General features: G+C 43.6%; 2 protein-coding genes across 6 annotated transcripts in view; one reads left to right on the forward strand and one right to left on the reverse strand.

Annotated features, from left to right (window-relative positions):
• The window catches only part of LOC149860002 (uncharacterized), a 104,900-nt gene extending 101,705 nt beyond the window's left edge, over nucleotides 1–3,195 (reverse strand). The window contains exon 1 of the mRNA XM_090058725.1: nucleotides 2,705–3,195. Within this exon, the coding sequence (XP_089914851.1) occupies nucleotides 2,705–3,195 (491 nt within the window). The remainder of the gene's footprint in view (nucleotides 1–2,704) is intronic.
• C7H10orf90 (chromosome 7 C10orf90 homolog) overlaps nucleotides 1–24,753 on the forward strand; it is a 260,979-nt gene that overhangs the window by 93,229 nt on the left and 142,997 nt on the right. For 3 of the 5 annotated variants that reach the window (XM_090057717.1, XM_090057713.1, XM_090057714.1), the window contains exon 1: nucleotides 15,897–16,141. The exons of the other annotated variants lie outside the window; for them this stretch is intronic. In XM_090057717.1, the coding sequence (XP_089913843.1) occupies nucleotides 15,976–16,141 (166 nt within the window). In that variant the 5' untranslated portion in view covers nucleotides 15,897–15,975. Of the gene's footprint in view, nucleotides 1–15,896; nucleotides 16,142–24,753 lie in introns of those variants that run through there. 5 annotated transcript variants of the gene reach the window in all.

Consider the following 24,753-nt stretch of genomic DNA (forward strand, 5'->3'; position numbering starts at 1 on the left):
AGTAGTTTCATGGTGACAGGAATGCTGAATGGTGGAGATGCCTCAACCTTTCCCTATAACAGATAACATTAAACCAGAATGTGGTTTTGCGCCCAGCCTGGTCAACATTTTGTTTAATGCTATTCTGATTATTATATTTAGGATGCTGACATTGAAATCAAGTTAAAATTTTTGACTGTTGGTCTATTTAATTTGAAATAATTTCAAGACAAGATGAGTTTTTGAACTTGTTCATAAACTTTTGTTTGCTGACTACTGTGCCTTGGTCACTCATTAGCGACAGAATATACAAACCACAGCGGATTGATTTGCAAAAGCACGCTCACTGTTTGGACTTGTCATCAAAAAAGCTGAGTATTGTATTTGTCCTGTTTCTGCAAAAACCTTTTACATTGTCAGAAATGAAAATTTCTGGATAGGAACTCAACTTACTTCCTAAATTCATTGCTTCAGAAGTGTTATGGCACATGATTGCCTGATCAGTGATAAAATTCCAAGCTGAATTCCAAAGGCAACTGTTTTATCCTCCTTGATTTGTACTTGTGAGATATACATGACATATACAGCCGCCATAGCCCAAAGTTGGACTCTTTTAATCTAAATGGTCTCAGAAAAAATATGAAGTTAGATGGCAACACCATATCCCAAAGATGGGAACTCTTGGGCAGCTCTTACTGGAATTATGCCATGATCATCAAAGGGCAACTGTGATGGCCCAGGCACATAGAATCATAGAAACATAGAACCGGAAGTGACCTGTAAGATCACCAAGTCCAGTCCCCAGCTGTGGGCAGGAAGTTATTGGGCTCAGATGAGCTGGACAAGGTGCCTGTCCAGCCTCATTTTGAACACCTCCAAGGAGGATGACTGCATCACCTCTGCTGGGACTATGTTCCAGATTCTGGTGCCCGTTACAGAGAAAAAGTTTTCCTTACGTCTAACCTGAATTTACCCTCCATTAGTTTATGCCTATTGGTCCTCCTCCTCCCTCTTAGGTTCCCTCCTGAAGAGTTGCTCTCCTAGTTCTTGATACTCTCCCTTAATGTACTTGTAAGCGACTATCAAGTCACCTCTCAGCCTTCTCTTACTCGGACTGAACAGACCCAGTTCCCGGAGTATCTCTTCATAGGGCCTACCCTCCATGCCCTTACATGGGTGGCCCTTCTTTGTACTCTCTCAAGCTAACCCATATCCTTGAAGTGTGGTGCCCAGAATTGGCCACAGTACTCCAGCTGAGGCCTTACCAATGCCAAACAGAGAGGGAGGAGTACTTCCTTGGATCTATTGGCCACACATTGGCTGAGTTTTATTTCCCTTCTGGCAGCCTCATCACACTGTTGGTTCATATTCATTTTCCACTCCATTGTGACCCCCCAGGTCTTGTTCAGATGCTGTGCCAGCCAGTGGACCACCACCCATTGTATAGCTGTGGTAAGCGTTTTTTCTACCCAGGTGAAGGACCTTGCACTTCTTCCCATTTAAACCTCATCTGATTTCATTCTGCCCATAAATCCAGCCTGTCAAGGTCATCCTGGATCTTTGCTCTATCCTCTGGTGTGCCTGCATTTCCCCACAGCTTGGTATCATCCATGAACTTAATCATTGAGCTTTCCACCCCCTCATCCAAGTTGTTGATAAATACATTGAATAGCACTGGTCTAAACACCGATCCCTGGGGGACACCATTGGAGATGGCCCTCAGGGATGAGGCCATCCCATCGATTTACCATTTTCTGGGAGTGGCTTAGAGGACCTCACTGTAGACTGGTCCAGCTGAGTACCCTCCAGTTCATTAGAGAGAATCCCATGGGAGACAAAGGCTTTACTGAAGTCTAAGTAGATGACATCAACCTTGTGTCCCTCATTCAGATGGTTAGTTACCTGGTAGACACAAAGACACAAGGTTCATTAGGCATGATCTACCCTTGACAAAGCCATGCTAGCTGCTCTTTAGCATCCTATCAGTTACTAGATTGTAATTGATGGCCTCCTTAACCAACTTTTCAAAGATTTTAGCTAGGACAGGTCAAACTGACCAGTCTGTAGTCTGCAGGGTCATCCTTTTTTCCCTTTCTTAAAGATGGGCACCACATTGGCCCTCTTCCAGTCATCTGAGACCACTCCTGAGTTCCAATACTCTTCAAAGAGCTTGGCAAATGGTGCTGCTATATGTTCGGCCAGTTTTTTCAGGACTCTCGTGTGCAAGTCGTCTGGCCCAGCAGACTTGAAAACATCCAAGTGTTGTAGAAGATCCCTCACTGGTTCTGGGCTGATTTCATGAAGGTAGTTGCATTTCCCATGTTCCCTGGGCTTCTGGTCCTCATTTGATTTCAGGAATACTGACGCAAAGTATGTATTTAGGAGTTCTGCTTTCTTGTGGGCATTGACTGTGGGCAGCCCCTGGGTATTCAGTAGGGGTCCCACAGTGGAGCCTGATTTTTCTTTTTTTTTTTCTTGCTCCCTACGTATCTTGTTCCCTATGTATCTCCATGCCTGCCTTAGCTTTCCATGTCTCATATCTGCAGGCCTTGGCGATACAGGTATATTGCTTCCTGGTTGCTGAGCCATTCCTCCATCTTATAAATATTTCATTTTTCTTTTTCAATAGCTCCATAATTTTCCTGGTAAGCCACATGGGTCTCCTGGCTCCTTTCCTGCTTTTTGCCCACGTGGGGATGGCCTGTTTTTGAGCCATGAGAATTGCCTTCTTAAGGAAGTACCATCGTTCCTGCACTCCAAATCATCCAGTTGCCAGTTGCAGAGGGCCTCTCTAACAAGCTTCTTAAGTTTGCCAAAATCCGCCTTCTTGAAATTTAGGACTTCTGTTCTGGTAACTAACTTCCCAGTGTTATGGTGAATGGTGAACCTTATCAGGTCATGGTCACTGTCACCCAGAGCACCACCAATCCTCATGTCACCAATAATGTCCTCCTCTTTGGTCAGCACTAAATCCAGAGTGGTCTTGCCACTACTAGGCCCTTCCACAACCTGTGTCAGAAACAGATCATCTATTGTTGCCAGGAAGTTGGCTGACCTGCTAGAGGCAGCCATATGGTTTTCCCAACAGATGTTTGGGTAGTTGAAGTCACCCATGATGATCATGTCTCTAGCGCTAGCTGCCTCTGTCAGTTCTGCTGAGAATGACTGATCGCTCTCCTCCTCTTGGGAGGGAGGCCTGTAGTAGGCTCCCACCATCAAGTCTCCTTCTCCTGGTTCCCCCTTGTAGCCTGACCCAGAAGGTCTCAAGGGACCCTTCCCTGCTGTCAAACGTGACCTGCAGGGAGGGGTACTGCTCTTTCACATAGAGGGCCACACCTCCTCTCTTCTTCCCAATCTGATCCTTCCTATAGGGCCTATAGCCCTCAATATTCACTACTCAGTTATGTGTATCATCCCAACAGGTCTCCATCAACCCAATCAAATTGAATTCTTCATCAGTCAGAAGGAGTGCCAGTTCTTCCTGTTTGTTTCCCATGCTTCTGGCATTCCCATAAAGACGTCTGAGCTCTCTGCTAGTCACCTCAGGTTTTCTGTCATGCTGCCTGTGTCTCAATAGGTCAGTACCTATCTGGACATTTGTTGTATGAATGCCCTCCCATGTGTCATTGTAGGTAGTGGATTCAATTTTAGCACTGGAACCTTCTCCCTGGCCCCTGGCCGTGCCTAGTTTAAAGCCTTCTTCAACAAGTAAGTGACTCTCATAGACAGTTGGCAACTGTCACACCGAGTATGTCTGTTGGCCACTTTCCAGTGAAGGCTCTCAACAGTAAATTAGCCTCTGGTAAATAAAACTGGGGTAGATCTCAGACATTTCAAGGACACAACCCAAGGCATTCAATGTTGACTCCCAAAACTGGAAGGAACACATAGGACCAAGACAGCATGACACCAACTAATCTTTTTAAGCCCCAGTGTATTCAAACCACTGAGGTAAAGCACAGTAGGAAAAAAAAGAATGATTGATGCATCCTATTTCATGTCATAAAAGCCTGCCCTCCTCAAGACAGACTGGATAAGAAGAAGGTCTAATCCTGCAGATATAACAGTGGGGTTTTTCATGGGTCTGGGTTAGCGAACATGGTCATAGATTTTAGCCATTAATCTTAAATGCTCTCTTAGCCCAACACTATTCCCATGTAGCTGTTCTAAAGGTTATGACTTTGTCAACTGCAGTGTTGAAGACTGTTAAATTTTGTGTGTGTGTGTGTGTGTGTATCATATACACACACACACACACACACACGCATATAAACTCCATATATAACTCTTAAATGGAGTTATTAAAAGGTTTTTTTTAAACTAAATGAATTCTAAAAAGTAAGCATATCTGGACTTATTCTTATAAAACAGAATTTCATTCCCATCAAAACTTTGTAGAATTGAAAGACTCTGGACTGAATAGATGAAGAGTTAAAACTCTAAACCTCAAGGATATTCTGAAAAATCCATCCACAAAAACAAAGAGTTACCACTTTGCTACAATTAAGAAATTTTTGCACTCCAAAGCCAAAGATGATATAGACTCATCCATAAAGGTTTCAAACTAATGAAAGGGTGACAGCAGCTAAAATTTTTAATCTTACCCACGTTTTCAAAGGTGCTGTGTCTTGCACCTTAAATACTCTTATGAACATCCAAGAATATAAATATCCCTAACTTAAGTAAGCAGCATACTCTCTGTTCCCATCTTTCAACTTCAGTTGCATTCCTGTCTTAATGCTGTCATCTCAGTTTCAGGCTGTTTCATTTCTCTGAAACAAGCAGACAACAGGAACAAATAAAAATTCACCCATGCAGCCTTAAGAATCTCCCATTACAACACTTATTCTACAATGTTATGGCATCACCAAGTCTTCAACATTATAGGTGGGAAGCAGTGAGCAAAGTACTGCCAAGGAATTTAATTTTTTTTCCCAGTAATGATTAATGAGGTATTGTATTTTCAGATTATAATGGCTTCTTCAGTTAAAAAGTCAAATTGACTTGTGCCAGGAGCTGTAACAGGCAGTCCTGCCTAGACTAACTAGGCAACTGGAGTTCATCAGCCTGGCCATGCCTATTTACCTGGGAAAGGCAGGAAGCATCTACTTAAACCCTCTTCAGAGTATAGACTGGTCAACAGAATTTAATCAGAGTGCTAGCTGTCTTTCTGTTTTTCTACCAACGCTACTCTTGTTTTGTCTTTTGGACTGGCAGACTTTCAGTTAAAGGCATGAGGAGATGTGATCTGCAGTCCCAACAATCATGCCTTCTGCCATACCAAATTCTTTAGCTAAGTTTTGATGTATGAGGTACAATGGTGGGATTGGGGCTTGGTTCCAAATTGCTCCCTATTGATGGTGCAGGGGGAGATTGGAATCATGATCCTGGGCTCCCTCTGTAGCAGCAAGTTGTAAGCCAGAGACCAAGTGTTCCCATGGCTCAGACAGCCAGTTTGTGGCTGGTTCCTCTTGCATCTGAATTGTGTTACCACACACAGCCCTGGGAGCACACTGGAGCCCTTCAAGAATCTGATATGCTGCAGCCCCAACTTCAGGAGCAGCTACACATTCAACTTAAGTTAAGATGGGATGTTTTGTCTAATAACTTTTGTGGCTTATTCCCTGTTTTATCACACCATTAATTGCTTGAACTGTATGGCCAGATTGCTACTTAAAACATGATTTAAGTGGTTAATTGCATCTTAAATATAATATCTGCCAGAAGTTGTGGTTGTTTTACTCTGCCCCCAAACTTCAGCTCTGTTTATGTCCAGGTAGTGCAAGAGTTTGGACTATGCATTCTTGAAATCTATGTTAAGCCTGGTAAACAGAGATAGTTTAATTTGGAGATTAAGATTTTTTTTTTTTAATATTTATTAAATTGTTTGTCTCGGTACAGCTACTTAAATGGGTTCTCTTCAGTAACTGTGCCCATCTTCGAGAAGGGAAGGAAGGAGGACCAGGGCAACTATAGGCCAAGTATCCTAATATATCCCAAGGAAAATCCTGGAAAAATTCATTAAGGAGTCTATGTGCGATAGCCTTGCAAAAGGTAGGATTTTGAAAACATGGCTTCTTCACAGGCAGGTCTTGTCTTACCAACCTCATCTCCTTTTATGATCGGGTAACTTGCCACCTGGAGAAGAGAAAGGAGGTTGACATTGTATACTCTGACTTCCAAAAAGCCTTTGATCTGGTATCCCACAATGTTCTCATGAAAAAATTAGAGAATTGTGGGCTTAACTGTGAGACAGTTAGGTGGGGAACCTACAGAGTCATAGTGAATGGATCTGTGTCATCCTGGCAAGAAAAGAGCAGTGGTGTCCCACAGAGGTCAGTGCTTGGTCCAGTACTTTTTAACATCTCTTTCAGTAATTTGGATGTGGTGGTGAAGAGTTCACTGGCCAGGTTCGCAGATGAAACCAAGTTATGGGAAAGTGTGATCATGCTTGAAGATAGGCAACAGATACAGGTGGATCTAGACAGGCTAGCAAGTTGGGCAAGGTGGAACCAGATGAAGTTCAATGTTGAAAAATGTAAAGTGATTCATTTGGGGACAAACAACCCCCTACACACCTAGAGGCTTGGTGGCACCAAACTGACCAGCACCATGAACAAAAGGGACCTGGGGGTAATAATAGACCACAGTATGAACATGAGCTGGCAATACGATGCTGTTGCCAGCAGGGCAAATAATACTTTGGCATGCATCAATAAATGCATCTCCAGCAAAATCAAGGAAGTGATTCTTCCATTCTGCTTGGCATTGGTGAGATCCCAACTCTAGTACTGTGTCCAGTTCTGGGCACTGCAATTTAACAAGGATGTGAAAAAACTTGAGAGAGTCCAGAGAAAGGCCATCCATCTGATTAGAAACTTGAGGGCCTGGGACTTTTTAACCTGAAAAAGAGAAGGCTGAGAGGAGACTTGGTAGCAGCTTACTGCCACATCAGGGGAATACATCAAGGACTCAGTGAACAACTTTTCATGAGGGCATCCTTGAGAAAAACCAGGAGTAATGGCCACAATCTCCTGGAAGACCATTTCAGGCTCAATATTAGGAAAAACTTCTTCACAGTTAGAGTGTCCAGCCTGTGGAATGAGCTCGCACCAGAGGTGATGGAATCGCCTACCCTAGAAATCTTCAAGAAGAGACTAGACAGTCACCTTGCTGGGGTCACCTGACCCCCGCTGTCTTTCCTGCCTGGTGCAGGGGACTGGACCTCATGATCTTCCGAGGTCCCTTCCAGCCTTTCAATCTATGGATCTATGTATCTATGAACTGAATGTCTTGGGTTTCAAAAGACCAGAGTCTTGCTCCAAATCTGGTATGCTCCAAAGACCAAATCTTGCTAGCCTGTCTAGTTTATGTATAAACTGTTCAGGTAATTTGTGGACTAACCAACAAGACTTACCTGCCTTAAAATAATTCTTTTGCCCAGTTACAAACTATGCTAATAATTTATGACATACCACAATAATGATCAGCATCCTTTACAGATGCTAGGCTAGCACTAGTAACCCAGCCATTGCCTTAAACAACCAATTGCTTGCCCTCCCTGCTTGCTCTTTCTTACATGTACTGCAGTGAATGCTGAAGATTCATGTGGCCAGTGACTGTGCAGAGGGCAAAAGTGATGGTGGTGACAACTGGAGGAACTGAGCAGAGAAGGGAGAGGAAAGGGAGGACAGCACAGAAATGCTCTGGTGCCCCAGCTATTAGGTACTGCTGATTCTGCTCCTCCCTTCTCTGCCCCTATCTACTGTCGGCCATATCCAGACTCTTTTCAGGCCATAGGTTCCCACCCCCTGTCCTAAAATGTGACTTGCTACTAATTTGGAAAATAACTTACTTCCACTTTGAATGAGAGCAGGTCTCCTCTTAAAGGTGTAATCTGCTAACTCTTTAGAAAGAGCCACACACAAAAGATTATAACTAGGGTGACCATATGTCCCAGATTGGCCAGGACAGTCCTGGATTTTGGAGGCTGTTGAAAATTAAAATGAGCATTGTGGGTCTGGGGCATGGAGACAAAGAGTCAGGAGCTGTGAAATAGAAAACCCTATTAACATTAATTGTTACTTCACAGGTGAGTGTTAACACCTGTCAAGTAAAGAACAATGGGTCATTAATGGGCCATTGACCCCCTGCAGCCTGCATGCTGGGCGGGGAGAGGGGCAGGAGATGGCAGCATCCTGGATTTCATTGTTCCATATAGTCACCCTAATTATAACTGAAGTAGCCATTATCTATGGGGTTTCTTACTCTTGAATAACAAAATAATGAAAATCAGCAAACAATTGTAGTTGGCAATGGTGGTCCCTAAGGCCTGGCAAAGAATCCTATCTCATGAAAATTTAAGAGCCACATCCCTGAAAGGGGCAGTAAGCAAAAAAATAATAATTAAAGTTTGACCTACTTATGAAATTGTTGTTATTTCTATAAATTTTTAGTGATTTTTGGAATAAAATACTTTAAAAACAATTCTTTCTTCCCAGTTTATTAAGGTGAAAAAGTTAATCACTGAAGAATGGAGAATGGGCAACAATAAGGTGCCTTTGCAATGCAACTTTGGCACTTATGCATCTGGAATATGATGCAGTCCTTAATTACGCCACATACCACTCTTTTAATGGATTCTTTTCCTCATTCAGTGTACAGAATGTGTAGTGCTCTTTGAATGAGAAGCTATTGTTCTGCTCTATGTTCAGTGCGTAATGCCATGCACTACTTACATACACTACTCAAACACTAATGTGAAGAGACTGTCGTTAATTTTTTCTCATGGGCTCTTTTATTGGCATTCACTTCTACAGAATCTTAGTGCTTCACAAACATTATTTTGCTTTCACAAAACTTCTATGAGATGAGAAGTTATTGTCCCCACTTTATACATAGGGAGCTGAAGCACTGACAGATGAAGGCCAAAGTGGTACACCTAGCACCAATTTTTTTAAAGTACTTAATGTTTTATAGCACTTTACAGATTCAAAGCACAGCTCCCATTGATTTCAGTTGCAGCTGTGATTGCTCAGCACTTCTGCAGATCAGTCCCCAGGTTCTCAAGTCAGGTAGTCGGAGAACGAGCAACATATAATTAGTCACTGTTATATAAAAATTGGTTTGAATGAATTGCTTAGCATTGCATAGAAACTCTAGCAGAGGCAGGGGTAAAATATACTCTCCCAGGACTGCATCTAATTGCTTTAAACATGAGACTGTCTGTGAGAGAGCCCGGAGGGCACTCACCGAGGGTGTATCCCCACCCTGGGACATGGACCACCTCACACTGTGACGTCCATGCTATGATGGGAACTCCCAATCTGCACCATCCCGGCTTTACCTCCATGTTAGGTGAAGCAAATTGGAGCCAATCCACAGCACAGGCCATATCTGGAGGCCAGGGGTGGGCCCAGGGAAGGAAGGACACCAGAGGAGAGGCGAGAAGCCGAGGAGCCAGAAGTGTGGGTAGGCCCTTGGTTTGATTCAGAAGACGCGATGGCACCTTCACTGCAGAAGTGAAGAGGAGGGTGGAAGAGGCCAGGTGCCAGAAGGGGGATCTGGGAAAAACCCGGTGGATGGCAGAGGCGGCGGATCCACCTGAACTGCTTGCTGCAGCATTTTTTTTTCTTCTCTCTGTGTTTTTTGTTTGTTTTTTTTTCTCTCTCTGCCTTTGACATCTCCCGGCCAGTCAAAAAGTCCAGACATCTGCACAGGAAGAGGAGGGGAGAGGGTCCCCAAAAAGGCTTCATGGCTGAGATGGGGGTGGGCAGAAACCCTGAGCAGTGAGAACCATGTCCCTTCCTCATATGATCGTTCCAGAGGGAATCCCCAGCTAGTTGAGCGGCACTTGTTGGCAATTAAGCCCTCTGTGGTTCAGTTTTAAAGTGCTTGGGAGGAGAGCAGGGCGAGGAATGTGGACTGCTGAAGATCCTGGGGTAATGGCCCCAGGCGACAGAGAACCAGACCTTGAAGATGCCCAGGAGAAGAGAAGGGCAAAAGTCATAGGACTTCAAATTAATAAATAAAACAAAAGAAATTAGAAAGTTGGCTCCGAGCTGGTCCTTCCTTCACTTCTGGATTTGGATTTCTAATGCCGGGCAGCCCCCCCATGATTGATCTGGGCATGAGATGGCCAGTCACCACCTCTGTTTTATGAATCTCTTATATCATCAAAGTCATGGCAGGTGGGGAAGAAAAAGAGAGCCAGGTCTCACCCAGGTCAACCATAGGGACACAACCACCCCGAGGGGCCAGTGAATGTCATCAGGATGTTGGGATATATGTCCTTATATGGTGACTGTCCAACAACTTGGTGCATTGGTTGAGAATTCTGATGACAGCCTAGAAGAAACAGAGAGGATGGAAGTCCCCACGGTGGCAATTGCGGCGGGCATGGACCCGATTTCAGCAAACACTGCACCTAATAGGGCAGGTCCTCCAACAGCAGCAGCAACAATCCGCATGACAGCTGGCCTTGGAAAAGAATTGGATCCAGCAGCAGTCGTGGCAACAGCAAAATGCAGTGGAGTTAAAGATCCCTAAAATTAACATCCACGATGACCCCAAAGTGTTTCTTGAAAGCTTCGAATGAGCAGCCCTGGCTGGGGGGCTAGAAAGGTCCCAATGGGCTGGGAATCTCCGAGTCTTGTTGATTGGAAAGGCATAGGTGGCCTATGGGTCCATGCCCAGGGAAGAAGCCAGAGACTACGATAAATTTAAGAAAGAAATCCTGCATTGGCTGGATATTAACTCTAAAATGTACTGCCAAGCTTTTAGGTTGTGGAAGCCATGGGAAACAAAGGAACTATAAGCACTGTTGCAGCAGTTGGCCAACTTGGCATCTAAGTGACTGAGGCCCCTGGAAAGCTTGAAAAGTGAGATCTGCAACAAGATCCTGCTGGAGCAGTTTCTGCACAATTTGGATGAAGAGACACAATGGTGGGTCCACTGCCACAGGCCGGGATCATTTACTCAAGCATTGCAGTTGGCAGAGAATTTTTGGAGCACCCTGGGAGAAAAGTCACAAGAACAAAGCCTCAGAATGGTGGGACCTCCGAGACTTCACGACCCCACAAAGTCAATGAGCTGAGGACCCTGGGAAAGCAGGAGGCCTGATGACAGTGGGGTGATCTGCTTTTGGCGTGGAAGATCAGGATACATGGCCCGGGACTGCATCTCTCCATCTTGGGGCCCCACACAGGCAACCCACTCACTGTTCATGGAGCTGAATGAGTCTTCAGGCCAGGTAGACTCCTCTGGAGTTGAGATCATGGACTGTAGCACTGGAAGGGGGACATCGGCCAGCCCTGGACCCTGTCCCATAGTCGATACTTCGGTTGGGGGCAAAAGATTGGATGCGATTGTTGACACAGACTGTTCCCATACATTCGTCCAAAGTAAACTAGCCCTCTCCATGTATATATGGAAGGCCACCCCAGTGAAGGTGACCTGCATGAATGGGCATAGTAGCTTTTTACCTACAGCGGGTTTATCGAGACACATTATTGGGTACTACATGGGAAATGCCAGTGGGGTTGGCCTGGGACTTGCCATATCCCATGATCCTGGGTTGGGACTGGCATGAGATCTATGAGGTGTTTGGAGTAGCAAAGAACGTCAGCACAGGGGAGGTTGGCCTGGCCGGAGAAGACACCAGGGACCTCGAACTCGAGCAGCTGACAAGCAGTCAAGCTTTCCGAAAGGCCCGGGAAGAAGAGCGGGAATTCCAAGCCATATGGGAAATGGAGCTGGCAAAGGTGGAGGATGAAGTGGTGGACCCAGCTCGCTACGCATGCACGGTATGTGCAAGACACTGCAGATTAAACACCTCTGTACAACCGTCTACCACCTGCAGGCTAACGGGGTAGTCGAGAGATTTAATCAAACCCTGAAGAACATGTTGAGGTGGTGTGTGCAAGTAGAACCCTGCCGGTGGGATCTGATATTATTTACAGTGTGGGAGGCCCCCCAGTCATCGTTAGGGTATGCCCCGTTTGACCTAATGCAGAATGTTGTATTTGCTGATTCTGATGATGGATCAGTGCATAGCATATATTATCTGGCAAGACTTCACAGTCTTTCTCTGAAGCTACTTCTTAACTGCAAAAAATAGGTGTGGAGATACCTATGTAATGTAAATGAAGAATCCTTGTAGGGAAGGTACAGGCAGTATTTACCAGGATAAAGCTGGCTGAAATCAACTCTGTCCCTATTGATGGCTGACCTCAACCAGCTATGTTCTGGTAAATGCTACCTGTGCATTGCATCCATTAGGATTCCCCATTTACAGACTAACTCCATTGTAAAAATCACACTTTTTTTTTTAATTTATGGCATACATTAAGAAGAATTAAGAGGTCTTTTCTTTCACATTATGCTAACAGGATTGATAATATTGATATGCTAGACCTAGGAGCTTGCTAGATCTAGTCAAAGAAGGATGGGAGGCTAAGCAGGAGGAAGAATTAAACTCCTCTGAGTAAATGCATAACCTGCAATGATGTCTACAGAGGGTGGGAGAATTGGCTCATGAATGCCTGAGAACAGCCCCACGGTCACAGAAGGCTACATATGATAGAAAAACCCAGGAAAGGGGCCTCCGGGTAGGTCAAAACATTTTGGTATTACTTCCCGACACCAAGAATAAATTTATGAAGTGTTGGCAGGGACCCTTTGTGGTAATGTGGCAAATGGGTCCTGTAGCTATGAGACTCTTAAGCCAGGGTCAAGTAGGGAGCAACAAATTTACCATGTTAACCTACTTAAAGAATGGAGGAAGCAGGAAGGTCTATTGATTGCCCCTTCTCCTCTGGAGGATGACTTTGACTGAGAGCTTGGCCCAAGGACAGGGTTAGAGACCAATGACCTAGTTGTCCCAATGGGACCCCAACATGATCCGACACAACGGTGCCAAGTCAAGGCCCTCATAAAAGAGTTTTGCTGTGTCTTAGTGAGAACCCTGGGTGTGCCTGGGGAATAACCCATTGCATAATTATGCCCCCAGGACAAGTTGTCAGGGAAAAGTGGAGAAGGATCCCCCACTGTAGGCACGAGGCCATTCGCACCAAGTCAGCCAGAATACTGGAACAGAGGATAATCCAAGAGTTGCAGAGCCCCATCACCAAGCCTGATGGGTCCTTACAATCGTGTACTGACGTTAGGAAGATGAATGCAATTTCCAGGTTCAACGCTTTCCTGATGCCCGTATCAGTAGTTGTGGTTCACCTGCTGCAGAACCTAGGCTGGGGTCTTATAGGCAGTGGTCTCCTTGGCTTAGTACAGACAGTCAAAAGGCCCCAGGCTGAATCTGTTCAATCTTCACAGGTTAGTCTAAGCTGTGCAGATTGAACCAATAAACAAATGAACACACATTCACTTTTGATTCTGGAAATGCAGCAACATGCCTGCTGGGGCCACAGGCCAGAGGTTAGGGAGCGCTAGAGCCTGCCTCCCTGCTCAACTGGAGCAGACAGCTTGGGCCATGGCTAGCCCACCCATCCTGTGAGGCAGGGTTTGCGGAGTAGGTGCAAAGCATCCTCAAGTGCTGGAGGACTGAGTAAACTTGAATCTGGAGGGCATCTGAGAAAGAAATCCAATAAACTGATTTAATCTAAGTCAGTTAAGTCTGATACTACATCCATCCAGGTTTATCTTAAAGCAGTTTCAGCCATTTTGAAAGCAGTTTATGTACACTGAACTTTGGTTGTGTTACAGATTTGAAACAGTTTCTGATCATTTATTCCAGTTTATCTGTAATTTCTGTCCCTGGCTGTTTACTACACAATCCTGATTTATACCCAGGGCAGTTCTATCCTGTGAAGTAAAAGAAGCAGAGTGCTATAAAAAAAAACCATATGATCATGAACGAGGAAGAGATAAAAAGGAAAAAATATTTGAGAGATATCCCAAAGCAGTAATGGAAGAAATGCAGGAAATGCATAATAAAATGCCTTATAGACTTTATGGCTGAAAATTCTAGCTCCATTGACATTAAAGTAAAACTTCCATTAATGTCAGAGCCAGGATTTCAGCATGCATAGATATGGTCATAGAGACTGTATGTAATAATAAATCAGTTCACTAGTTTAAGGCCAGAGTGGACACATTTAAAATCTACTCTGACCTCCTGTATGCCACAAGTTATGTACCCACTTAACCCTGTACTGATTCCAGTCAAAACATGTGTGATTAAAGAAAAAAATTAGCTAAACCATTTGTTCCTGAAAGGTGTCTGGTCTTCATATGAAGGCCTCAAGTCATGGTAGCTTCATTGCCCTCACTTTTAAAAAGATGTGCCTTATCTCTCACTTGAATTTGTCTGGCTTCAGCTTACAACTACAGAGCACATCCAGACAAGCATGCACATGCAGTTTTCGGTCTCTCAGAGCTGTTAGAGCTGCCACAAACTGCATGTGGTGCACGTGCAACCATTAGCCATGCTGCTAATCTGCAACACAGTGCCAAAATTTGGCACTGGGAGATCACAGTGTCAAAAAAACTTGGTGGGCCACATGTGGCAGCAGTGTGCACTACCAGAAACAGAGCGTAGCCATCCAGAGCCATGCTCTGGCTGCCAGCCAGGCTCCATGTGGCCAGATCGGCATCTCTGCCCCCAAAACCCAGGTAAGACTTCTGCACAGGTGCTGGCCCCAGCCTCCCCTACCTCACCTGGGACAATTTGGCATGCCCTGGAGCATGTGCACCACTGCTATTTGTGCCATGACAAACGTATGTCTCTGCATGTGGGGACACATCAATTAGTTTTTCTTATGCTACTTCTTTGCTAGATTAAAAAGCCCTTTTGAACCAAATGTTTTTTTTCTTCATGAAAGTACTCACTAATTACCACAGGATCTTAGAAGAAAATGCTTAATAGTGCTGGACTTAGCAGAGACCCCTTCAGACCCCTCTAGAACTATCCCCATTAGTTTACCAGTTTATGATTCAATTAGTGTGCACTTTTTGGATATTGTATAGACCTTTTTGTATCAGAATGATTTGTGGAAATATTAAACCTACTTTTCTCAACCATGCTTATGACCTCCATGAATGAAATCAGTTCTGTTTGACAGTGTTGTTTTACCAAAAAAATTACGTTTACTGGTATTAATTATATTATGAACTACATTGGATAACAGTAGTTATACAGTTATAAGGAATATATTTCAAGCATTTGGTAAACTAAAAATTATTGTAGATTCCTGGGTACCTAAATGATCAATAAACATATCATTTTTATCTTTTACTCATTCTGAAAAACCTGAATGAAAAATCAAATGTCAAATGGAAATAAATTCCAAATTTCTACTTTAAAAAAATGATATTGCTTTTTGGATGATTCATGTGTGTTTTTTCAATAAATTCACAAAGTTGATCTTTTCTTTTTTTTAAATATTTTCCATAACATTCTGTGTAGAACTGGAGGGTTTTGTAATATGGGTTAGTCATTCAACAGTCCAACAGATTATTATGGAAGTATAATGCTTGTGCAAGCTCATAGACTGGCTCTTAACTTTGTTCAAGAGGGCACTTAGAAACAAAGAACACCAGCTTAAATATTAAAGTCAAGAAAATGAAACATTCATGTGCTGCAGTCAGATATTGTTGCTGTAGTTGAATGTAACGGTGTCTGCCTGAGAGTGGTTGGGAAGCACAGACAGAATTTGTATGCTGATAGTAAAACCTGCATTTAGAGACAAATTCTCACCAATCAGACTAAAAAAATCAGCAGGCCCAAGTTTTATCTTTGCAGATAACCCTCATGAATCCATTGAGGTTTCTTGAAGACGAAAGATTAAATGAATTGCTTCATTTGTGTTGCATGAGTGGAACGCTGATGATGGGAGGTGAAAAACACATTCATTATTCATGACTGTAGACTGAGAAGGCAGATCCTGGCTTTCCCTGTTACCATTGCAACAAGTAGCCATTGGCCTAGTCAGAGCAGGGCCGTAAAACATTTCTACATGAAACAGGCTAGAGATCACAAATATGCCTTCTGGAGAAAGGAAACCTGTGTTTCTGAACTGCACAGAACATTTTCAGATGCAACTGAAAGCTAAACCTTATTCAAAATGGACCCAGGAACCTAAGTCTTTTGTATCTCAGATAAACTTTACTATAAACCACTCATCTTGGGAGAGAGCATTTTGTTTTGGTAAGTTTGTGCAAGTTTTGAAATGTTCTGAATCAAGAGTAACTGTTTTTTTTACATGCTTTGATAAATGACTGTGGACTGTTTTTATAAAGAAATTTAAATTCTTTTGAATGACTATTTCTGGTCTTTGAAGTCTTTAAAAAGCAAAAGACCACACCGATCAGGTATATTTCTGTGTATTTTTAGCCCTAAAAAGGGTGTAAATAATATTACATAGTTGTTGTGGAAGTTACTGTCAAACATGTTGAAATTGGGCTGAATTATTAAAATTTCCTTGGTAGTCAAATCCTTATGAGATTTTAATAAAAAATGTCAGCTGCAAATCTGATTTATTGTAACTAAAACATAGAGTAATGTAACTTGATATTAAACTGGAGAGGTTAGAAGACATTGGAATAAAAATTTCTACATTAGGAATTTTGGAATTTCTCACTGTAAATTTGGTTAATTTTGTATAGATTGTGATGTTACTTTTATGTAGTTGAATTATCAAATACGTTTCTCATGACTCTGGGAATAGAAAAGAAGAACAATATAGCAGTCTTGTGGATTACATAAACTATATTTTTGTTTAATAAATTAACTGAAAGCAGCAATAGAAATTAATCCCCCCTCCCTGTCCAGTAAGGACAGATGCTGTGTTTGTAAAACACACTACAGTGGGGAAGCAGTGGTAGCCTTCTATCTCTGTTAGGGTGAGGGTAAAAAGCATTTAAAAGTTTGATGTATTAATTAGTGCCAACATAACTTTAACACTTTGCATATGCCTTGATTGGGCAATAACAAAAATTCAGTATTTAAATCTTTATATTATGTAATGAGAACTTGCAGGTCAAATCCTTAGTTAGCAATTTACGTATTTAAAAACAGTTGAAATGATCATTGCCTCCAATGAAATGCCAAAGTGCAACTAACTTTCCTTAGTGAAAATCTTTTTTTGATACATATTGAATAATACATATTTTGGCTTTTGTTTTCTGAAGTAAAATAAAAATGTTTTCACAACAGGCAAATTGAAGAAAATAAAGTAGAAACACGTATGTCACATTAAAGCAATGTCTGTCTGTTTTAAGCAAAAGGAGTTGAAAGTGGGGACATTTATACAAAAAGATCCATATCTTTGCTTGAGACAAGCAGCAGAAGGAGGGAAAGCTGCTATGGACCATGGCTGGGGGGGGCGCCTGGCTTGGAGGGCTCTGGGCTGCTCCGGGCTCCAGTGCTGCTGCACACAGTCCACCACAACTCTGCCTGTCCTGCAGTGGGGCCACTCGCCAGCAAGGGGCTCACGCTCCCTGACACTATGATAGGGGCTGCTGCCCACATCATGGGCCCTGCCCCCTTGCCACTGCAGGCTTGGCCCCTTGGACTTTTAGAGAGAAGGTTCAGGCTGGACATCAGGAGACATTACTTTACAGTTAGGGCTGCCAGGCTCTGGAATGGGCTCCCAAGTGAGGTGGTACTCTCTCTTACCTTGGGGGTCTTCAAGAGGAGGCTGGGGTGATATGACCCCAGTACCCATTCCTTAATGGGACAGGGGGTTGGAACTGATGATCTGTTTAGGTCTCTTCTGACTCTAAGCACTATGACACTATAACTAGGGCAGGCCTGGGGGTTATTCCCTCTGGCGTCCAGTAGAGGAGACAGGAGGGGGCTTATTCTGCTGCTTGATGCAAGCATGGAGGAAGCACAGTGGTGGGCAGACCTGGTTGCAGTCCCCTGGGGCAGTGATGATATAGGGGAGAATGACCCCCCCTCCCTGCCCTCTGCCTCAGGGGCCATTGTGGCCCATTGCTGCAGCAGTGAGGAGGGAGTGCCCAGCAGACCCGGCCTGGGTCCCTGCCGGTGGGGTAGGGAGGCAGGAATTAAACACTTCTATGACCAGACCCCCACCCCTGCCCTGTCCTTGTCCCTGCTCTGGCTGGGGAGCAGAGGGGCAGGGCCAGCCCTGCTGGGATGGAGCAGAGTGCCTAGCCCAGACAGCCTGCTGGGATGCTGGAGGACTCTGATTTAAGTTAAATCAGGAACGGGTCTGGGACAGGCATTGCACAAGCTGGTTTGAGCCAAATCAGTCAAGTCTGATACTACATTCAACCAGGTCTATCTCAAACTTGTTTCGGCCATTTTAAAACTGGTTTATGTGCACTGAATGTATGTTCTGTTACAGGTTTCAACCAGTTTCTGATCACTTAAATCAGTTTATGTGTAATATCTGTCCCTACTCCTACTGATATAAGTGATCAGTCACCAGTCTACACCTGCAACAGAACAGAAGATTGGCACACATAGACTGGTTTAAAAATGGCAGAACCCCATCTAAGATTTGTCCATGCTCCCTTCCCCCCTCCCCTCACAAAGGGCAAAAGTGTGTTTTGTTCACTACCAGTCTAAACTACTCTGCTTACAGAAAATCACACAAGTTTAATTGATTCTGCCGTGGGCTTTTAGAATGTCTGTACCTAGCCTCAGAGTATGGAGATGTTCTTGTATCTATTGAAAGGACAAAAACAAAACAATACTAATGATTATATCATAGTACTAAATCAGGATGCTCAACTCCAGCCTGTAGGCCAGTTATGGCCTCTGATGCTATGTCATATGGCCAGCAGGGCTTCCCATGGCTCCAAAAATTGGTTGATGAGTGAACAGTGGCATCACACCTCTGCTGCCAAATTTCCAGACCCATAGGGAGCTCTGTAGGCTGAATAGCATGGCCCTGGATGGTGGATTAGGCACACAGAGAAGTGTGGGGCCTGATCTCAATATATGAGGTTCCAGGGCCCAATCCTGGTGTGCAGGGGTGGCATGGGGGCACAATCCTGGTGTGTGGCACCAGGCAGGGATCCTGGTGTGGGGCCCCAGGCTTGATCCCAGTTTGCAGGGAGTGATCCTGATGTATAGGGACTGATGGAGACGTGCAAAGCCAGGAGAGGGCAGTGAAGGGCCCAAGCCTGGCATGCTTGGCTGGGTGGTGATGGCACTGGGCCCTAGGGCCTAGAGTGGGGGCCAGGTGAGGCTGTATGGGGCCCAAAGTAGGCATGCAGGCTTGGCAGAGTCAGCATGGGGCCTGATTCTGATGCAGGGGGTCTGATCCAGTCTGCAGACCAGTGCCATACTGGAGGTCTCCAGAACCCGGGGGCCAATACTTACATTTGCACCTCCCCTCCTGTTGCAGATTGGGTGTGGGGCGGGGAGGCTCTGCAATTGGCTGTTAGGGGATCCCTGGAGGGGTGGGTAGATCCAGAAACTGGAAGTGCTTCTCCACACTGCTACCACTGGTGCTGGTTTCACAACCAGCTGGCACCCCACCCCACAGCCCTTTGCCTTGGGGCCATGGCCCCCTCCTCCTCCCGTTGGTACACCACTGAGACCAGCCCTCATCTGGCCTACAGGGCCAAAAGTTCGAGCACCACTGTGCCAAGTCATTTGGAGTTGATATTAAATACCTGCTGGCTTTTTCTTTTTGTAAGATGTGGCTCCCTTACGATATGAAAGGATGGCTTGACTAATTCTCAGATTGTTACTTTATTACATGAAAATAAGTCTGGGTACTCTTGTTTACATGGTGCTTTAAATAAGTGTTAAGTTTGAATTGACTAGCTTATCATATGCAGTGCATTTATGTCCTGCAGTGCTTCATTTTTCTTTGCCTTAATACATTTAAAAATTCTAGGCTATAGCAAACAAACAGCTTTAAATTGCAACAACTTCCTCACTTAGTTAGTGTTAGGACTGAAGAAATTTTACCCAGGGGAATTGGAAATCTCAGATAACTTTTTCAATTGCTAATAGGGTTTAATCTCACAAGTGTCCCACAGGGGATAAAATTGTGTGCAGAGCTCAACTTTATAAGCACAGTTCTGAGCTTCCAGGTTCATCCTGGGTTTTTTTTTTAAATTGCATTCAGATCTTTGTTTAATTATATAATTTTGGCAATAGCTGAGGTCAAGTGTCCTTGCTGATTTTTATTAGATTTTTCAGGAGTCTTTGATATAGCTGATCATGAGATTTCAGTGAAATGACTGTGGGGCCTGAGGAGAGAACGAACTTGCTGTAGAGTGGCTTGCTCATTTCATCTACAGAGATGCAACAGGCACTCATTCACTTTGCATCAAGAATAATATGAAGGGGGTTGCTACAGGTCCTGACAATTTTTCTTTTTTAATATATATGGTAAGCATGCTATGATGGGGCATTTTGTGTTATTGTTAATATGCTGCTGAGGCTCATTTCTGCGTATCCTTTTCATTGAGGATCTCAACTCTAGTGTTTCCCTGATCAAAATAGACTGAAATGGGAGCTAGCTGCTTAGACTACATTATCATTTTATCTAATATTTAACTATAGTGCCACAGGTATGCATAATTCAGGTGGTGGTAGTAGACAGGAAAGCATTTTAATAGGATAGTAACGTTTCTTTACTCTTTTACCACAGATGTATTTGCAGTTTCACTTTCCTTCTCTTAGATTTCTAGATGCCAGTCCCCATCCCATGCCGATTAGCCCTTTCAACAGGACAAGAAATCTCAATTTTTTTTATGTATTGTCATTCCCATGGTCAATTCCTCTAACACTCTCTACTGAGAGGGCTATCAGTTAGAGGTAGGCTGGACATTTTTGGATTATAAATTTCATTTTATGTTTATCTAAATTGAACTCGTTTTTGAAACAAGATAAATGAAACAACAGCAGCCTCCCACACAACAATTCAGGTATAGGTCGCTGCCCAAAACAGGCACATGCAAGGCGTTTGAGGGTAGAGAGAACTTGTTGGCTGTTGTTTGTAGTTCTGAATGTTTTTGAGAGAACCAGCAGGAAGTTCAGAGAAGCTGAGAGTAAAGGCAACAAGGAAGCAGCCAGTATTATCTGAACAAGAGAATTTGGGGCAGAAGTATTGACTGAAAATTATTTGGAGATGCAAGCGAAGTCTCCTATTGTTTGATATATCCTATAGTCAAGGGAATGGTGCTTTTATTTTAAAAAGACAGTATGAATGAGATTCGGTAAAATAATTGGCTCCATCATCAAATTTTCCTCCTAAATGAAATTGCCTACAAGACCCCTGAATTTAGCTATCCACTTGAATAAAAAGGGGTAGCAGAAACTTCAACCAGTGTAAAATGTGGGTGCCTCTGGTCAGATCCAGCCCACGGAGCCAAATCATCGGGTCTGAAAATGGGAGTGGTGGCAGCATTAATTGTCACTCCCCTGCTGCCAAATTTCAGGACACATGGGGAACCCAGTGGGCCTGCGCGCTAGATTGTACACATGGGGCTGGCGCAGCTCAGGGCCAGATTGCAGACACTGACCCTGCTAAGGATCTGGCCCCTGGACCAGCCACACCCTACTCATCTTGCTGGCAGGGCTAAAACATTGAGCACCACTGCCTTATATACATGTTATCACTGGCTTCCTACCAGCTTCTGGTTCCAGGGCTACCTGGAACTTATTCTTCCCCTATTCTCATTCTAGCTGTTAGGATGGACTCAGATGCCATCCCAGCTAGAAGATCTTATCTATTTCTAACCTATTCTAGCTGCAACCTTTGCATTATAAGCCTGGCTGCCTATACCTCATTCTGGCTAAGACCACATGGCCTACCTACTATAAGGCTGTGGTGGCTGCACGCCTTCTTGGTTCCCAACTGTGGAAATGACATGGGGCCAACTCATTTTGGCACCAGTAAGAGTTTCCCTTTAGGAGTTTGTCACAGCATGAGTTTGTGGTGACACAGTAATAGTGACTTCAAAACAAAATATTTATTCTTCCCTCCAAAGGCACAAAGCATCTAAAGGGTGAAACAGTAAGTGGCCTGTATACCTGGGTCTGTCTGAATCTTGACAGCTGCTGTAAAAATTCCTCTCTGCCCAGTTAACTCCATCATTGCAGCCCATCCTGCTCACAGAAGCTTTGTCTCTCTGTGTGCCTGCCTGTCAGCTTTCACTGACAACCTAGAAAACTTGGCTTCTCTTTGACCCGAGAAAATTTTTGGAACAGCAAGCTTCATTTATGGAATAGAGTTAGGTAAGTAGTTTCTTTCTCACTGATGTCATAACCACTGTTCTCTTATTTCATGTAAATCAGCTAGCCCAAGGTATCCTCTTTCATTGTTTTATTTCCCAGGGTATCCCTCTTTGCATTCCAGCAAGATAATAACGCAGATAGCCAGATGTGTATATGATATGCCTATGCAAAGCTCTGGAACTTTTGGTTCAGAGATGATACCTGTTATTAGACCAACTAAGAAATTGCAAAACAATATCTTTTCCTGCAAGCTTTTGGGCACACGTGTCCTTCCTCAGGCTCAGGGAAAATTAAAGATGGGAAAAAGTCTCCATAGGTAGAAAATAAACTTCATCTTTGCACAGAGGAAGCTGAAGGTGGAAGTCTGTTCCTCTGGGTCCAGGAGAGTGTTTTTGTGAGTTGCTCTTTGATATGTTTATAAATATATCCAGGCCTCCATTGTTGCATTTAGTATGAATCCCTTATTTGAAAGCCTATTGGCAGGTCCTATACCTTTCATGGAAGAGAGTCATTAGCCACATAGTTCTGTGGCTTATCAGCACCCAAACTTGATACCTCTGCAGGATGTGTTGCACTGCTGATATTAATTCATGTAACATTTACTTTACTTGGACATGAAGCTGATGATGTCAGGTAACAGTGTGGGAAAGCAGGATTAATGTGGCTTGCTGTCCATTTTTATATATATAATATTTGTACTGGATACAGGTTGAGGGTATGCTTTCTTATGCAAATAATTAAGTGTAGGCAACAGGTGTCTGATACATTGTAGTATGACTAATGTAATGTACTACTTGAAATGTACTCCAGAAAGTCATCTGTACTGACAACACACAGTGATGCCTTACTGCAAACAGGACAAAAACTTAAGTGTAGTCATTTGAAGATATGACAAGTAAAGGAAACTGCTGGCAAGGCAGGTTCACTCGTCTTTCTTACAGTTAGACTTGAAGCTGCAGTGTGCACTGTAATGTTTAATTTGGCATTTCATGGATGGCAGTGGGGGTGTCTCTCATGTATCCACTTCTATATAACATATAATGGGTAATGGGAAAGGCAGAACAAAGCAAGAGAAAAGAAAAAACCAAGTGCCAGAGTGGAAGTAGCAAAATGCTGACTGCTGCTCCAGTAGATTTAGGAGGGTTGCTATGGTTCCTTTTGTGAATCTCCCCCAACCATGGAAATGCTGTTAGTTTCTGGTCTCCTGTAAACAAATTAGAGATGTAGGTATATGGAAATATCTCCTATAGGCAGCATAATTTTTAGTGTGCATGATGCTTACATGGGGCTAATTCTAAGAGGAGCTGAGTCCCTATTGCTAGGTGCTGGGTACCCTCAGCCACGCTTCTCATCCTCTTCCAAGTTCCTCCTTAAAACCCACTTCTGCTCTCTTGTATACAGAAAACAATTTAATAGAAGTAGTGAGCTGTGATTCTTGCTGCTGATTGGGTAAGAGTCAAGCACAGCTAATCTGCGTTTTGTGACTGGACTCCCTTGCCTGTTTCTTGTTATTTATTGTCTTGTCATTTGCAAGATCTTTGAGGCAGTGACTGCTATTTGTCTGCATACTGTATAGAAAAATGGCCTATTAACTTGTTTTGTCTTCTAACTGCTACTGTGGTATAAATGTTAATTGCCATTGGAATTGATATTGAAAACATAGTGTCTTGCATAGAATCAGGCCCATTTATCTTGTAAGCATTAGCGCAATACGATATTATGGCTAGGGACAGAAGGTACACATAAAGCGAAGTAAGTGATCAGAAACTGTTTTAAACCTATAACAGAACAGAAGCTCAGTGCACATAAACCAGACTTTCAAAATGGCTGGTGAGGGGCAAGCTCCATTCAAACTTACTGCTGCCTGTAACTGTGGACTACAAAACTCAGAGGCACCTGGAAGCAGGAAAAGGGAGTGATGAACAACTCTGCAGAATCCTGCTGCTGTAATTCTGGACTGCAAATCCAAGAGACCTTGGGGCAGCAGGAAGAGGAAGTGAACACAGCCAGAGAGTCATGCTCTAGTGCCCCACCTGCTTCTGTCCTGAGCCACTGCAGGCATGTGGCTGCATTTCCTGAATCAAAAGTAATGTCTGTTCACTTCTGTTTCAATTTAATCTGTTCAGTTTAGATTAAGCTGCAAAGACTGAATCAATTCAGCCTTAGGGTTTTTGACTGTCTGTACTTAGCCTATATATCTAGGCATTAACTTTGGATTACTTTTTAAATTTGTGGCTTGAGGAAGTATTTAATCTGTGAAAGTAGTAAAAGTTTTTTCTAGTCCCTTCCTGCTTGAACTAATTGCCTACTCTGAGTGTGTATTCTAACTGTGCCATCATTTTTTGCCTTTGAGAAGTTAATTCTATTGTGCTTAACTAAGATTTTCATAGATTCATAGATTATTAGGGGCTGGAAGGGTCCTCACAGATCATCAGGTCCACCCCCTCCCCCCCCCCCCGGCAAGAAGACAACTGGAGTCAAGTGACCCCAGTAAGGTGACTGTCCAGTTTCCTCTTGAAAACCACCAGGGAAGGTGACTGCACCACCTCTGGAGGGAGTTTATTTCACAGTCTGGACACCCTGAGTGTGAA

Source organism: Crocodylus siamensis, chromosome 7 (genome assembly GCF_052110815.1).
Source record: "Crocodylus siamensis isolate JL-2025a chromosome 7, ASM5211081v1, whole genome shotgun sequence".
NCBI lineage: Eukaryota > Metazoa > Chordata > Crocodylia > Crocodylidae > Crocodylus > Crocodylus siamensis.